The 15408-nt window shown below is 40.9% G+C and overlaps 2 protein-coding genes across 2 annotated transcripts; one reads left to right on the top strand and one right to left on the bottom strand.

Moving 5' to 3' along the window:
* The first annotated feature begins 3431 nt into the window (after positions 1-3431).
* LOC101463756 (T-cell acute lymphocytic leukemia protein 1 homolog) lies at positions 3432-6233 on the top strand. The gene is made up of 3 exons (XM_012921900.4): positions 3432-3842; positions 4195-4259; positions 5068-6233. Exons 1-3 carry the CDS (start codon positions 3802-3804, stop codon positions 5499-5501), a joined length of 540 nt encoding a protein of 179 aa, XP_012777354.2. The 5' UTR covers positions 3432-3801; the 3' UTR covers positions 5502-6233.
* A 5936-nt stretch (positions 6234-12169) lies between these two features.
* Positions 12170-15041, bottom strand: fam174c (family with sequence similarity 174 member C). The gene is made up of 3 exons (XM_004561546.4): positions 14620-15041; positions 13090-13212; positions 12170-12792 (listed from the first exon to the last, which is right to left on the bottom strand). Exons 1-3 carry the CDS (start codon positions 14877-14879, stop codon positions 12789-12791), a joined length of 387 nt encoding a protein of 128 aa, XP_004561603.2. The 5' UTR covers positions 14880-15041; the 3' UTR covers positions 12170-12788.
* Between the last annotated feature and the right edge of the window lie 367 nt (positions 15042-15408).

Here is a 15408-nt window from a genome sequence, read left to right as displayed (position 1 = left end):
ACACTTATTGGCAACCAGCCTATTTTAAGCCAACGCTTCTTTTATTTTTTAACTTTCTGGAAAAGCCTAAAAGATGTATATATTTTACAGATTTTATTTATTTACAGGTTTGTGTCAAATTTATTTTTTTGACCTTTTTATTGGTGCCGTTTTGCACAGTTGTTTAGGTTTGTTTGTGTCATTCTTACAGGTATGTGCGTTTGTGTTGTGGGCTTTGGGTTAAAACTGGCCAAATTTTATCCACCACTGCCCAGCTGATAGCTCACTCTTCTTCCCCTTTGACCATCGTGGTAATAAAACAAATGCTTAATTCATTTTTAGTGTCCATAACTACTGTCTTTAACTTCTGTTTCACCTGATCATCAATGGTAGTTCTTTTCTACTCTCTTTGGCCACAACATGGCGCTGTTACACATCAAATTTGATTCAGTCCTGATCAAAAAGACCACTTGAAAAATGGCAACAAAAACATTAATAAATAGATCAGATTTTGCATGGTTGGATCTTAACAAGGTTCCAAGTAGAGCTTAAACACGCAACAAGAAGAAATGAGAGTGAGACAAAACATTTTTGAGCATGACATCATGACCAGCAGCTTTACAGCTGTGGCTCCAGCAAACATCAGCTGATACTAGAAATTAATATTAAATCAATTCTAACAACAGCTGATCAAGCTTAAAGGTGCTGCTGTTGTTTAGCGCGACATCCGCTGGTTTCCTCTTTCTGGCGCAAAGTGGGCGATAAACAAACAAGAGAAAAGCGATCAGCTGATCATTGATCAGTTTCATGATTGAAGTAGAAACAGGAGAGGATGAGAGGAGAGGAGGCAGCTGCAGCGCAAAGACAGAATAACTGCAGCTTTGTGTCTTTTTCTATTCCAGCTGAAGTCCGGGACAAACTGCTCCTTTTGAGCTCAATGCGAAACTTCAAAGTTCGACCTCATCGGCGGGGACGCAGCGAATCAGGAGAGGGACCTCGCGCCAGCTGATGTGGGTCATGTGACAGTGTGTAGGCGCTGTGGGTTACTTACGACTAATCAATTTCATAACCAGTTTCATGTGATTGGTAATATTAGACTAAGAGAAGCCAGATAAAGAAACGATATGCTCAAAGTCCTGAATCAGTTTCTGAAGCTGTTCCTGTGGCTCAGTAAATTTCCGCCTCTGAAACGAGATGACTTCATTTATACGAGTTATCAGCAAACAGTAGATGTCATCATTATGATGAACGGGATTCCTGTTTATTTCACACAGTTGCATTTGATACGTTTTATTTCACTCAATTAAATATCACAGACCAGAAGTAACACAGATTAATTTATGTGAACTGAAACCAGAAAAAGCATCATAAAAATAAACTTTCTTCCATAAAGGAAGAAGTTGAGATTTATAATGGAAGTAATAAAGGACAAAACAAAAACCACGTCAACATCATCACAGACAATTAGAGAGATTCAAACAGCTGATTTTATTTAACCTCCACATCAACTCTACAAACTTTAATGAAAATAAACACCATAAAAAATAAAAGCACATTGTTTGCAATAGTCCTCATTAAGCGTTTTAATCTACGATGGTCATTAATCACTAATGTTTGTGGATAGTTAAGGATGTAACTCGTGCAGGTTTTTAATCACGAGTCTCACTGCCGTGTGTCTGTGGCTCAGCCTAACTTTGTCACCTCCCTGACTGCAGACATCTCCTCACCTGTCTGTCTGAACACCTCGCAGCCTCCGGCGCAGGCAGGGGTGTCCAACTCCAGGCCTCGAGTGCCGGTGTCCTGCAGGTTTTAGATCTCACTCTGGGTCAACACACCTGAATCAAACGATTAGTTCATTACCAGGCCTCTGAAGAAATTCAAGACCTGTTGAGAAGGTCATTTGGTAATTTAAATCAGCTGTAGTGGATCAAGGACACATCTGAAGCCTGCAGGACACCGGAACTCGAGGCCTGGAGTTGGGCACCCCTGGGCGCAGGTAGAGACGTTTAACGGAAAGCGAAGCGGCCGTTTGATGGCGTCAAACATCAGATAGACGAGTCTAACAGCTCGTGAGTGAACTGCTCAGCTGGAACCACACGACACCTGCAACGCTTCCGGCTGCACACGAGTCATAAATACAAATTATAAGATAATTAAGTAAAAGGCGATTGATAGAAGTTTAACAACCACCAATAAGAAGGACCTCAGCCATCCCAACAACAGACTGTTCTCTCTGTTGAGGTCAGGAAAGCGATTCCGCTCCCTGAAGACCAACACAGAGAGACTGAGGAGGAGCTTCTTCCCGCAGGCGATACGGTCTCTCAATCACACCACCACACAGTACTGACCCACACATATGGTTCTTACACACACACTGGACTTTCTGGACTTTGGTTTTGCACAACACTGGTCACTATATTCTTCATTTCCGGTTAATACTTGTACAGCTGCTGTTATTGTGTATATATTTATTTATATTTATATTTCTTCATACATTCTTATATAGTTCTATATTGTGTATTGTGTATTTTGTTGTACAGTTATTTTATTTTCAACTTTAATTTATATATTTTATCTTATTCTTCCCAGTTAAATTTACCCTTCATTCTAATTTGTGTTGTACAGTTATTTCATTTTTAACTTTAATTTATATTTTATTCCTTCCTAGTTACCCTTTTTAATTTTTCATATTTATTTCCTATCTTATTCATAGCCTTTTCATTTTTTGTTTTCTTTAGGTCACGAGCAGTTGTCCAAGCATTTCACTACATATCGTACTGTGTATGACTGTGTACGTGACAAATAAAAATTGAATTTGAATTTAATTCCCATTGCGCAGTCTAGCCACGTACAGAAACTGATCGATCAATAAATCAATAATGAAAACAGTTACATTTTTACTTTTATAGGCTGATGCTATTGAAGACGTTATATTCCTGTTTGTAACTGACCTTGGACAACATGGCTCAGTGTGAGCATTTAGCATGTTTTCCTCCTTTGTCTCTGATTTTTAAGTTGTCCTGCTTGGCAAAGATTAAAACAAAATCCCAGTTTACCAGCATTTCATTAAGTCTTCTTAATATTATTAAATCGTGCCGTTTCCCTCTTACTGACGTGTCCTATAATAGCTGTAAACGTATTTTGGTGCAGAAATGTGAACAGATAGAACTTCCGAGGAGTGTATAAATAAAATAAAAATTCCCCTTAAAATTTCGGCTCACCTGAGAGGCGCATCAAAGCTACTCAACAATAAGTCTGAGACTTTCAGTTTTTTTAACCCCGCAAACAAAAGCGAGAAACCCCCAGAGCTGCCAAGAAAAGACAGTTTAAACAGAAACAGTCATATGGCGATGAATCATATGTGGCATGTTTGGTTTTACTTCAATACGTAGGCTACTTCAGTTAGTGTTTCAGTCACTGAGAAGTTTTAGCACAGGACCAGCCTTGATGGTCTGTGCGTACTGGGTCCGGCTGGCAGCGGTGGCGCCGAAGGCTGTGGAGTCGTGACGGAGGAAAACACGACTCCTACAGAGGGGGGGAGGGGGGAGGCGGACCAAGGACCCTGCAGGTCCCTGGAGAGCTGCTTCCTGGGACCCTGGGTTTAATGACTTTAATGGGACTGTCTTTATCAAAGGGGGCTCCGAGGAAACGACGCGCCGGGACACGGGGAGGTGGGGGTGGGAGGGTCCGTGGATATAAAAAGAGGCGACCGACACTGACTCTCCACAGAGCCGAGGGAAGGTCAACGGAGCCCGAACTGCCAACTGAACCCCGATTAGCCACCAGTCTCCTTCACTTCTGCTGCTTCTGTTCGCAAGAGACATGCTGCACGAAGATGTCCAGGACCTCCACACCTTCCGCAGGTGAGACCGGCGTTTATTAATGAACTGTAAACGGCTTAAAACAACCATTTTTGTTACTGTAAAGATTAATAGATGTTGGAGTTTACAACAGTCAATGTGTTTGCACTAAAAAGCTGCTTGTTTTACATAAGCCGCAGTTATTACCTGTTATTGGCTTTTTGATCTGCGGTATTTACAGTTTTACAAGACAGGGAGAACGCCATTATAACGATTATGGTGCATTTGTTTCAGCATGTTGCTGGCATCTGCATTCTATTGAAACCATTTTTAAAATAAAATATGAGTTTCCATAATTCATCACCAAGGAGGATTTTTCTGCTCCTCACCAACGTGTCTGTGTGTCTGTGTGCAGTGATCCAGATCCATGCATCGCCCTGAAGCTCAGAGCGGCTCCGTGTGAGAGGAACCTCACTGAGGGTGAGTTCACTGCATCACCAGATATGGAGACACGCATGTTAGTGTGCTCTTCTATAGAGCTGACAAAAGACATCTTAGCAGCATTAAGCTTTACTTAATTCAGCATTTAAGAAAAATAATATCACATTCAAAAGGTCCACTTATCAGTTATAAGTGGTTATCAATACTAGCAGCTGTTTTCAACCGTAAATTATAAATAAATCAGACAAGTATCCTATAAGATGAAAGAGGGCTGTTTTAATTTGTAAAAAGCTTCGCAGTTTTCCTTTCTATTAAAGATAAAACCTTGACGATGATGCTGCATAAAAAGATGTTTTACAGACAGAGTGAGATTGTGTTTCTTCTTCACGTGGTTCTGTTTAAGGTGTCGTGTTCTCTCCTCTGTTCAGTGGTTTCAGTTGTGAATCCTTGTCCTTGTGTTTTTGAAGATTCTCTCTTCTTTGCTTCCCGTCTTTCCTCTGTTTGTCTCACTGTTTCTCCCTCTCCAATTCATGCAGCTTTCAGTTTTTTTCCACTTCCCTTCTTCGTTCTTTTCTGACTTCACCTGTATTTTGTAATCCTTGTCTTCATGTTGTGTGTTTAGTGTGAGTCAGTCTTTGTCAGGTGTTCGTCTCTGTTTCCTTCACTTCTGTCTCTTTTATTTATTTGGTTCTTTTATTAGATTTTTCCTACTAGAACAAAACAGTTGTTTTTTTGTCACTGCACATGCTTGTGCTGTCACCAGTTGAGGGTCACTCAGCTACTTTGTACCCAACCTTACATCCTTAGATGTGGTTCTCCAGCTGATCCTTCTTTGCTCTCCCCTCAGGTACCCGTCCCAGAGTGGTACGTCGGATTTTCACCAACAGTCGAGAACGATGGCGCCAGCAGAACGTGAATGGTGCATTCGCAGAGCTGCGACGTCTCATACCCACCCACCCCCCAGACAGGAAGCTCAGCAAGAACGAGATCCTACGCCTCGCCCTCAGGTACATCAGCTTTCTGGACCATCTACTGACTGAGCAAGACCTCAGCGGGGCCCCACAGAGCCAGGCTGTGAGGCTGGAGGAGGACAGACTGCAGGGGACACCATCACCTAACTCCACCTGCGAGAGTTCATCAGAGGGAGACTCTGATGGGCTGATGGGGGAGCAGAGGCAGCTCCAGTACCAGCAGGTACAGCTGAGCAGGTCGAGCAGAGATCAGCTGAGACTGTTTCATCACTCCAGATGTGAAGGCCCCTGCAGTCTGGGGTCAGACTGATGCTCCTGTGCTCCAGTTCTGCTGTTTGTCGTCAGTCAGCTGATTCAGGCTCAAACACAAAGATGTAAACAGGGAACACTAACAAGACAGAAACCTTCGTCGTTTACAAGCTTTTTGTCAGACAATGCCTCTGCATTATTTCTGACTGGTTTTAGAAAATCACAAAAATGATACACGACACTTCATGCAGCAGACAGATGAATTATTGATCTTCATGAATAAATGATTACAGGTCAGACGTACTGGCATTGGGAACATCTGTTCATATTGTAAATGTTTTGGGTTAAACTGATGATATTCTTCCTCAGTGAGGTGAACAGAGTGAAAGGGAAATGTGGATTTTAAAGGCCATTTAATACATGATTGAGATGTTAGTGTAGCTAAATAAAAGCACAGAGTGATGGCTGGTAGCTTTAAAAGCACACATGGAATTATCCATAAATATGAATTATTCTGCATTTAGTAATTCACTAATGAAAAAAGTTCATGTGATATTCACATGTATCAGTGTTATTAGACGTGTGCTTTCCATGTTGTTTGTGTGTTTTATGTTTGATATTCAGGGTGATGTTCTGCCATGAAGCAGAAGAACCAGTAACCAGATTCAGGTTCTTTCATGAGGAACCTTTGGTGATTTTAATGTTAATAAAAATGTCTTTTTGTCTACTGATGAAATCTGTGATGATGCGCAGGTGTGATGCTCATATCTGAATACAGAGAAATAAAAATACAGAGAAACTGATGCTTTTCCTCTTCATTAATGACAACCTGCTGATTCACTCGTGCAAGACTATCATAAATTCTTCATTTATTTTTTTCTAAATTTGCACCTGATGATTGAGTGAAGAGCTGCAATAAACTGATATCATCACATACTCATATAGTCTTTGTCCAAGAAGTCCTCGGCATACTTCAGTCTGACTTAAGGGTGTCTCTTTTGCAGAAGTGGAGGTCTGGGGTCTTTAGACACATTGCTCACTAGTTTTCTTTCCAGAGTCTTTGAAATTTTCTCTTCCTGCTTCTGCCACACTTGCTCTGCACTGTGAGGGCCGATGTGAGCTCCTTGACGATGCCTCTAACAGAAATGCTGTGATAACTTGGTATATCCATCTGCTGCTTTGTGACCATCAACAATTCTGTTTTTCAAATCTAAACTGATTACTGTTGGGTTTTTTCTGCATGATGTTTTCTCAAGAGGCAGCAGTGGTTAGCATTGTTGCTTCACAGCAAGAAGGTGGTAAGTTCAATTCCACTGTATGGCCGGGGCCTTTCTCTGTGGAGTTTGCATCTTCTCTCTGGGTACTAGTGATGGGTCAGTCGTGAACGAAATGGCTCTTAGAGCCGGGTCTTTGACTTGAACGACGCGAGCCGGCTCCTTATCGCGAGCCGTGGGGTTTTTTCTCTCTCTCTCGCACTTTTTTTCCGCTTCACTCCGCACGCGAGCCTTGTGCTTTACGCTGGGCAGAGGGGGGAGGGGCGGTAGTTACACTCAGTAGCACAGGAACAGAGCGGGAGGGAGAGAAAGAGAGCCAGGGACAACAACGTCACATTAGAAAGGTATAGTAATCATCCACAACTATATTCAGTTGCAGATGATAAAGGATTCAGAAAGTTTATTCATGCAGGTCCATATGACAGAGAATATGCATCTTCTTTTTGTTTTCATATTATAATTTATATTTAATTGTGTTGTGGTTTGCAGTGTTTTGTGTTGTTTCACTTTAAATTTGTAAAAGGAAAAAGCTGAAAATTTAAATAGTTAAAAGTTAAAAGGTGTAAATGTGAATAGTTGTTTTTTGTATTATATGATTTATTTATTACATTTTATGTGGAGTGAATAAATAAAAGTATATTTACGGTGGCCCCTACAGACAAAGCACATACAAACTCAAAACACGTACAAAAGACAAAAGAAGTGCTCCAGGATGCTAGGGGGCAGTGTTGAGCTTTTGTTATCTTGTGGCTACACAAGCCAGCAAGTACCAACGACCAGATTTGGTGTGTGGTAGTAACAGGTAAATGAACTTTTTTTTTTTTTTTTTAATTATTTGACTATATATGAATGCTTGTGTATAAATACACAAACAATACACACATGCTTTCATGATTTCAATTGTGTAATTTAGGTGATCCTGTTTTGGAAGTTCAGTTCATGCTAGAAATGTGTTTTGGAGTTTGTACGTGTTTTGTCTCTAGGGGCCACCGCATATATTTATGTATAAACATATATAAATAAAACCACTTTTTTTTACATTAGTAATTCCTTTTGTGCATAATTTTATATTATTGTTAATAATAAATTAATTAAAGCAACAAAACAACCTGAAGAGCCGGTTCGGAGCCAAAAGAGCCAGTTCTCTAAAAAGAGCTGGAAATCCCATCACTACTGGGCACTCTGGCTTCCCCACAGTCCAAAGACATGCAGTGAGTGGGGTTAGGCTAACTGGTAATTCTAAATTGCCAGTAGGTGGAATGTGAATGGTTGTCTGTCTGTGTGTGTTAGCTCTGCAACAGACTGGCTAAGACAGCTGGGATAGGCTCCAGACCCCCACGACCCCGAAACGGAGACGAGAATGGATGGACGGGTTTTCTGATGAAGCTTGGGTTTTCCTATTGTGCATAAACTGGAAGTTAACTCTCAGTTTTCACATGATTTTACAACCTTTGATCTTTATAAAGTTTGCACATCATTGCACAGCAGAGGTTTGTGCTCTGGATATAGCTCGATAAACAGGTTTTAGGGGATCGTAATATCTAACATGGTCATTTTGTTCTGACATAATTCTGTTATTGTGTGTAAATATAAATGATTCATTCTTTCTAAGGAAAATAAATGTTTTGAAATACTGTTTTGAAAGTAACAGTGCATAAGTAAACATTCTTGTTGTTATATTGTAACATGTGATGTTTTTTTCTTTTAAAAAAATTATTTAAATTAAGTTCAATGTCAAATTTTGTTGCAGCATTATTAGTGCTCTAACACAGCAAAGCACCTGAACTCACTGTGGAGGTGTGTGTGTGCGTCTGTGTGTGTGTGTGTGTGTGTGTGTGTGTGTGTGTGTGCGTCTGTGTGTTGGGGAGCAGGGGGGTTGGGGTGATGGGGCGGAGTAGACTGTCACTGTGCCACTGTAACAAGGCCATGATGAGTTGAGGAGATGACTGATAAACATCTCACCCAATCGGACGGCCCTGAGGGAGATGGCAATAACAACAGGACAACTCAGAGGAGCAGAGGGGCGTGTTTCAATTAGAGAGCTCTGTGTGTGTGTGTGTGTGTGTGTGTGTGTGTGTGTGTGTGTGTGTGTGTGTGTGTCTGTCTGTGACAGAGAGATATCGGCTCATCCTCAGTTCCCACCACTGTTTCTCTGTTTGGCTTCCTCCTGAATATCCAGTGGGGTTAAGGTCAGGTGGCTGTGGAGGAAAGTCCACTGAAAACCAGCTCCCCCTTTCAAAGCTCCGAGGTGGGTTTGAGGCTCATTAATCTGCTTCAGGATGAATCATTCTCCAAAAATACGCAAACCGGAGGATACAGCATAGCTCTAAAGGATGGATTCCTCCATCACCTCATTTAGATTTAAAGTGGAGTCACAGCAGAGAATGATTAAAAATTCTCTTGCATCATCTGCACTCTGTCCACTTCAGTTTGCCTCAGCTTCATTTCACTCTTGGTGCATTAGTTTGGGCCAATGTGACAACCTTACTGTGGCTCCAAAAGAAGAGCCAAATCATGACCTGTCCATCACCCCACTTGGCAGGTGGATTGAGGTGTTTGTGCTGGTTTGCTGTGTTTGCTTTTCACCAAACTTGGTCCTCTGCACTTTGGCCTCATCTTTGCAAAGGACATTATTCCAGAAGTCTTGTGGTTTGTTCAGACACAGTTTTGAGTCTGAGATGCATCCGTTTTCTGCAGTTTCTCTGAGCATTGCAGGCCAGCAAAGTGTCAACATCTGGTTTTATACATGTGTTCACACTTGCTGATGATCCTTCAATCGAGTACATTTGAGTAAGCAGTTAGTGAGCACTGCGTGTCAGCCAGTTGGGTCTTGGTTTTTTAATCTCTCAGCTAACACAACTTGATGTATTGGACTTCTGATGATGTCACCTTTATCCTCCGGATCCTGCTTTGGATCCATGAAGTGTTTTTGGGCTCCATGCTCCGCCCTCTTAGAAACCTTTGATCCAGCTCGATCTGGCTCTGAAACTGCCCCTTGATGCTCAGAACAATAATCTTACATCTGTCTATTTAGTTGGCTGTTCTGATGTCATGTTTCCCACTATCACAGTGTCTGCTGGAAACTGGAGGTGCAACAGGTGAACAATAACTGCAGGTTGATTTAGCTAAAATTAGTGACGGTCTTCAGCAGATTTATTGACACCTGATCAGATAAACTGTGTGAAAACAGAGAGACTAAGGTGGGAACCGAGGATAAGCCAGCATCTCACAAACACACACACATATACTCAGCTTTCTCTAATTGAAACACGCCCCTCTGCTCCTCTGGGACCTGTTGAGTTGTACTGTTGTTATTGTGGTCTCTCTGGGGACCGTCTGATAGGCTGAGACGTTTATCAGTCTTCAGCACCACGCCCACTCATCATTAGCTTGTTACAGTGGCAGTTCAGCAGTCACCCTGCTATCAGTGACCCCGACAGACCGTGAGGTGGGAAAAATCGCCACTTCCTGTTTTATTATCTCAGAATTAGCCTGTTTTCAGTGAGTTTAGTAACAAAGCAGCAACAGGTGGAAGAACAGGGAGAGAAAATTCTTTCAGTTATGGTGACAAAAAAATTATTTCCACATGAGGATTTGTGGGTGATTTCTTTTCAATTTGTTTATTGATTGAATATAACAGAAAAGCAAATTAGTTTTTATTAAGATACCAAAATAAAGTTATTTATTTACAACAATTTATTTACTTCCATTTGTGCAACATCTCTAAAGTTAGAAATATCCTGTCTCAGACTGACGCTGAAAAACTAGTTCATGCATTTATTACTTCCAGGCTGGACGACTGTAATTCATTATTATCAGGAAGTCCTAAAACTCCCTGAAAAGCCTTCAGCTGATCCAAAATGCTGCAGCAAGAGTCCTGACAGGGACTAGAAAGAGAGAGCAGATTTCTCCTGTTTTGGCTTCCTGTTAAATCCAGAATTCAAAATCCTGCTCCTCACATACAAGGTCTTAAATAATCAGGCCCCATCTTATCTTAATGACCTTGTAGTACCATATCACCCTATTAGAGCACTTCGCTCTCGCTCTGCAGGCCTACTTGTTGTTCCTAGAGTATTTAAAAGTAGAATGGGAGGCAGAGCCTTCAGTTTTCAGGCCCCTCTTCTGTGGAACCAGCTTCCAGTTTGGATTCAGGAGACAGACACTATCTCTACTTTCAAGATTAGGCTTCAAACTTTCCTCTTTGCTAAAGCATATAGTTAGGGCTGGACCAGGTGACCCTGAATCCTCCCTTAGTTATGCTGCAATAGATGTAGGCTGCCGGGGGATTCCCATGATGCATTGAGTTTTTCCTTTCCAGTCACCTTTCTCACTCACTATGTGTTAACAGACCTCTCTGCATTGAATCATATCTGTTATTAACCTCTGTCTCTCTTCCACAGCATGTCTTTATCCTGTCTTCCTTCTCTCACCCCAACCAATCACAGCAGATGGCCCCGCCCCTCCCTGAGCCTGGTTCTGCTGGAGGTTTCTTCCTGTTAAAAGGGAGTTTTTCCTTCCCACTGTCGCCAAAGTGCTGCTCATAGGGGGTCATATGATTGTTGGGTTTTTCTCTCTGTATCTATGAAGCGCCTTGAGGCAACTTTTGTTGTGATTTGGCGCTATATAAATAAAATGAATTGAATTGTTTGTGTTTTCTAATTTTATGACAGGTGACCCTGTGTGTGTGTGTGTGTGTGTGTGTGTGTGTGTGTGTGTGTGTGTGTGTGTGTGTGTGTGTACACACATACATAAAATGAAGTATTTCTCACACTTTGCTTAACGTTGTTTCGATTGTTTCCTTATTTGAATACCTTTTGCAAAGATTGTTTTGGATGTTCATTCATAATATTTGTCCCGCGTTATCATTCAAATCTGATCTTTTTCTGATGTTCAGTTTTCTGTTTCAGGCTGTGCTAATATGATCCCTATACGACAGGTGCTTTGCTATTAACGTTGCCTTTAGCTTAATGTTTGAAACAGTAACACTGGCGACATCTTGTGGTGAACGCCTGCTACTACAGCTTCATTTTGAAGCTCAAGCCCTCTAAGTAATGATTAAATTATTTAAAAAAACAAACAAGCAGTTACACAGACTCAGCCGCTGCTTTGAGATCCTCATCCATCCCTGTTTCTAATTTAGGACCTAAGAGCTACTTGGTAAAAATAATAACTTATTTATTTTTTACATATTCCAGAAGTATTTTGCTTGGCAAAAGTATTTTCCAATATTTTATATTTATGGTTACAACATTTTTACATATTTTACTAAAACTTCATGTACTCTTTACTTCATGTATTTTCACTTCTGCAGCGCTTTTACAAAATTATTTTTTCCAATACTGTAAGCACATTTTTTTTTAACTACAGATATTTTAATTTTATATCATATCATGTCACCTGACACGACATGATAAAAAATAAAGTAGCCAATAAAGACTCATGTTCAAAAACAAAAACAGATGATAAGACTTTTTTATATTCAAAAATCAGATTTTAATGTTTTGTTAAGAAGTGTGAATCTTGTCCACAGAGAAAAAAATGTCATCAGGAATCAGAGTTATACAAAAGCTTCACATTCACCCTTTTAGTCTCAACACAGCCGATGTGAAACACTGTTTCAGGGCAGGCTGACCGTCTGTCAGGACAACAAATCCTGATCAATTGCAGCATTTCACACCACCATTGCTGCTGCCTGCCATCAGTCTGCAGTAGTATAAAGCATGTAGTCAGAGCAGAAAAGCTCAGAGTGGAAAAACACACCAAATAAACTCTTAGAAAAACACTCTGAAATAATATTAAGAGGAGTAACGAACAGAAAAGGAACATTTGGCCTCATGAGGATCCACTGATCCGTCATGTCTGCATTTCATCCGACACCACATTTAAAAGAACAAAAATTTGATTATTCTGCTCATCTTCCTTGAGCAGCTGAGATTTGGCATTTTTCTTCAGTGACTATTTGGTCAGTTTGTTTGTTATTTCCACTTGTCTCAGCAAGTCGTTGGTCACTTCTCCCACCCTCTCTCAATCTGTAATCAATACGGGCTGATCCGTCAGAGGACAAAGACCAGGACTCATCTGAACAGAGACAAAGATAACACCAATCAGACTGACTGTAAATCAAAGTCAGCAAAGTTCAGACTTTGGAACAATTCCAGTCAGCGTCTCTGGATTATTTAAATAATCAAACTATTCAAAATAATCAAATGTATTTATTTATTGTTTTGACAACTTTGTGTTTTCATGATTCTATGTTTTTTACTTTTGCTGATGAACATCAGATAAAAAATAAAAATAAACTTTTACTGGTATTAGCCTTAAAATCAGGTTCTGGTTCTATTTCAGCGTTACTGCTGTTGCCTGTTAACCTCTGACCTGCGGAGGCTGCGAGATTCGTACAGCGTGTCGTCCTCGTCGCTGTCCACCGCATCCATCTCCACAGCATCGTCCTCATTGGACAGTAGACCATACTTCTTTCTGTGGGTGGGCTTCTTCAGCCTGACGACATCATCACAAAACAGACATTTACTATTAACTCGACGCCACTGTGCTCCAAACAGGTAGTTGTAATGTACAGCACTTAAAAAAAACCACGGGTGAATTATGATATTTATGAACTGAATGTGAAATGTTAGGAGAATGACATTCTTAATGTAAAGGCACTTAAACTCAGAACAAGGCCAAGTGATGGCCAAAACAAATTGAGACACTGGTAGACCAGGATTAGTGTTAAGTGTTACCTCCTGAACCACACAGTGAGTCCAGCAACTTCACACAAACGCATGACTGACACTCTGCACAGGTGTGTCACATCGCTAATATGAGACAGAGCTTAAAACGACTGAATTTACAATGACGTTTGGTGTGACATCACTCAGGTGGGAACCAAACCTGTGATTTCATATGAACACCACAGCTTTAAATGATGGGAGAGACCAAAGGCCAGCAGCCTGTCACTAAACCTTCAGGTTGATGAAGTTCAGACTGAGGTTACACAATGTGTCCAACTGGCTCTGACTCACTGACAAACTAATGGCGGGACTGAAGAGTGGCCACTAAAAGGCTTGCTCTAGTGTAAGTTTAGAAATTGCCAATCCTCATATGTGGACAAACATTAAGCCCCACTATTCACAGTTTTAAAGTTTCTCCGCTTCTCAAGTTGAGGACACGTTGTAAATGTGTCTCACGTGACTTCCTAAAACTGCAGGAGCCTCCGTTTGGCTTCTGTAAATATTTGTAATTATTGTGACAGTTGGCCCTCGATTCTGACTGCATAGTCTCCGTCTGTAAGGAGCAGGTTTGCTGACTTCAAATTAAAAACGTACTTCTCACCAAAGACTACGTCGGATGAAACGAGAGGCCAAGTTCTACCTCCTGTTATCAGAAACGGTTACACTGAGAGAAGTGATAGGAGTTTGGAGTGTATGCCGAACTAAAAATGGTTACTAAAACATAATGCAGGACTTATATATAGTCATTTACAACACATAAAAACAGCTTATACAAAGTTTTAAGTTGTTAGATTTATGGAGGGAATTCGGCTTTATGTATGTTACTCTATTCTTACTTTTGGATTTCTCTAATAACTTGTCAGATACAGTAATATACACAACCGTGTACCCCGAGAATGCAATCTATGTCAAAAAGCTAACAATAAACGTGCAGCACCTTATAATCAGCAGACTCCATTCATAAATCCAGTTTTTTAAACTTTCTTCGCTTCTCAAAAGTTACTGAAGTACTGTAAAGTGATTTTTTGAAGCTGGAAAATGTGCTCTTCAATTCGGCTTTCACCTGATCCGTAAATATTTCTAATTATTTTGGACATTTTAGGCCGAAATTGTGACTGCGTAGCGACTGTAAGAAGCAATGATTTTTGATCTTGAATTAAATTGTAGTTCTCACCGCACGGCTCGGATGAGGAAGTAGAGGACGCCGATTATAGTGATGCCAACGAGGACGTAGAGGGCCCTCTGGATCATCGAGCTGTCCACGTTGAAGGTATTAAGCGGACCCTTGCTGGTGCCGTTTATGGCGTTAACCCTGCTGGAGTTCGTCGCGGCGGTTCTACGAGTTTCGGTGCTGTTCTTCACCTCCTCCGCCACGGACAAGAGAACCCAGCATACCGATACAAGAACCGCTGAGAGACTTCGATAAAAAGTCATTTTATATTTGAAAACTCTCAAAACAAAAAATAAGAAAGGAAGCTTAACGACTTTCGAAGCGGTTCGGAAGCAGAGATACACGTAGCGTTAGCTAAACTCTACCGCCACACTGTTGACAATCCCAACAAGGAAGTTTACGTCCAGCAAGGGTCGACGTCACAACAAAGATGGAGTCGCAGTCGTAGGGCCGCACGTTACCGCTCACCGACCAATCATTGCAAACCAATCCGCAGAAGGAGGCGCGGGGTTTACGCAGCACTGTACCACAAAATACACCATGAACCCAACACTTTAAAAATTATACAAATATAAAAATGGACGCTAAAGTTTTTTTGTGTTTTAGATTGTAATTTATTTTATTTTTAAGCATTTATACTTCATCTAAGCTTATTTGTTATACGTTATGTTTAATAGGCTGCTGTAACAAGTTCTAGGATAAATAATGTAACCTATATCTTACCCTATCTCACAAACCTACAAAGGGACTCAAAAAGAACCAGTATAACAAAAATTGATCACTGATGAGTAT

The sequence above is a fragment of the Maylandia zebra genome, linkage group LG15 (assembly GCF_041146795.1).
Source record: "Maylandia zebra isolate NMK-2024a linkage group LG15, Mzebra_GT3a, whole genome shotgun sequence".
Taxonomy (NCBI): Eukaryota; Metazoa; Chordata; class Actinopteri; order Cichliformes; family Cichlidae; genus Maylandia; species Maylandia zebra.
The sequence above is the reverse complement of the archived record's forward strand: the minus strand, read 5'-3'. Positions and strand labels throughout refer to the sequence as shown.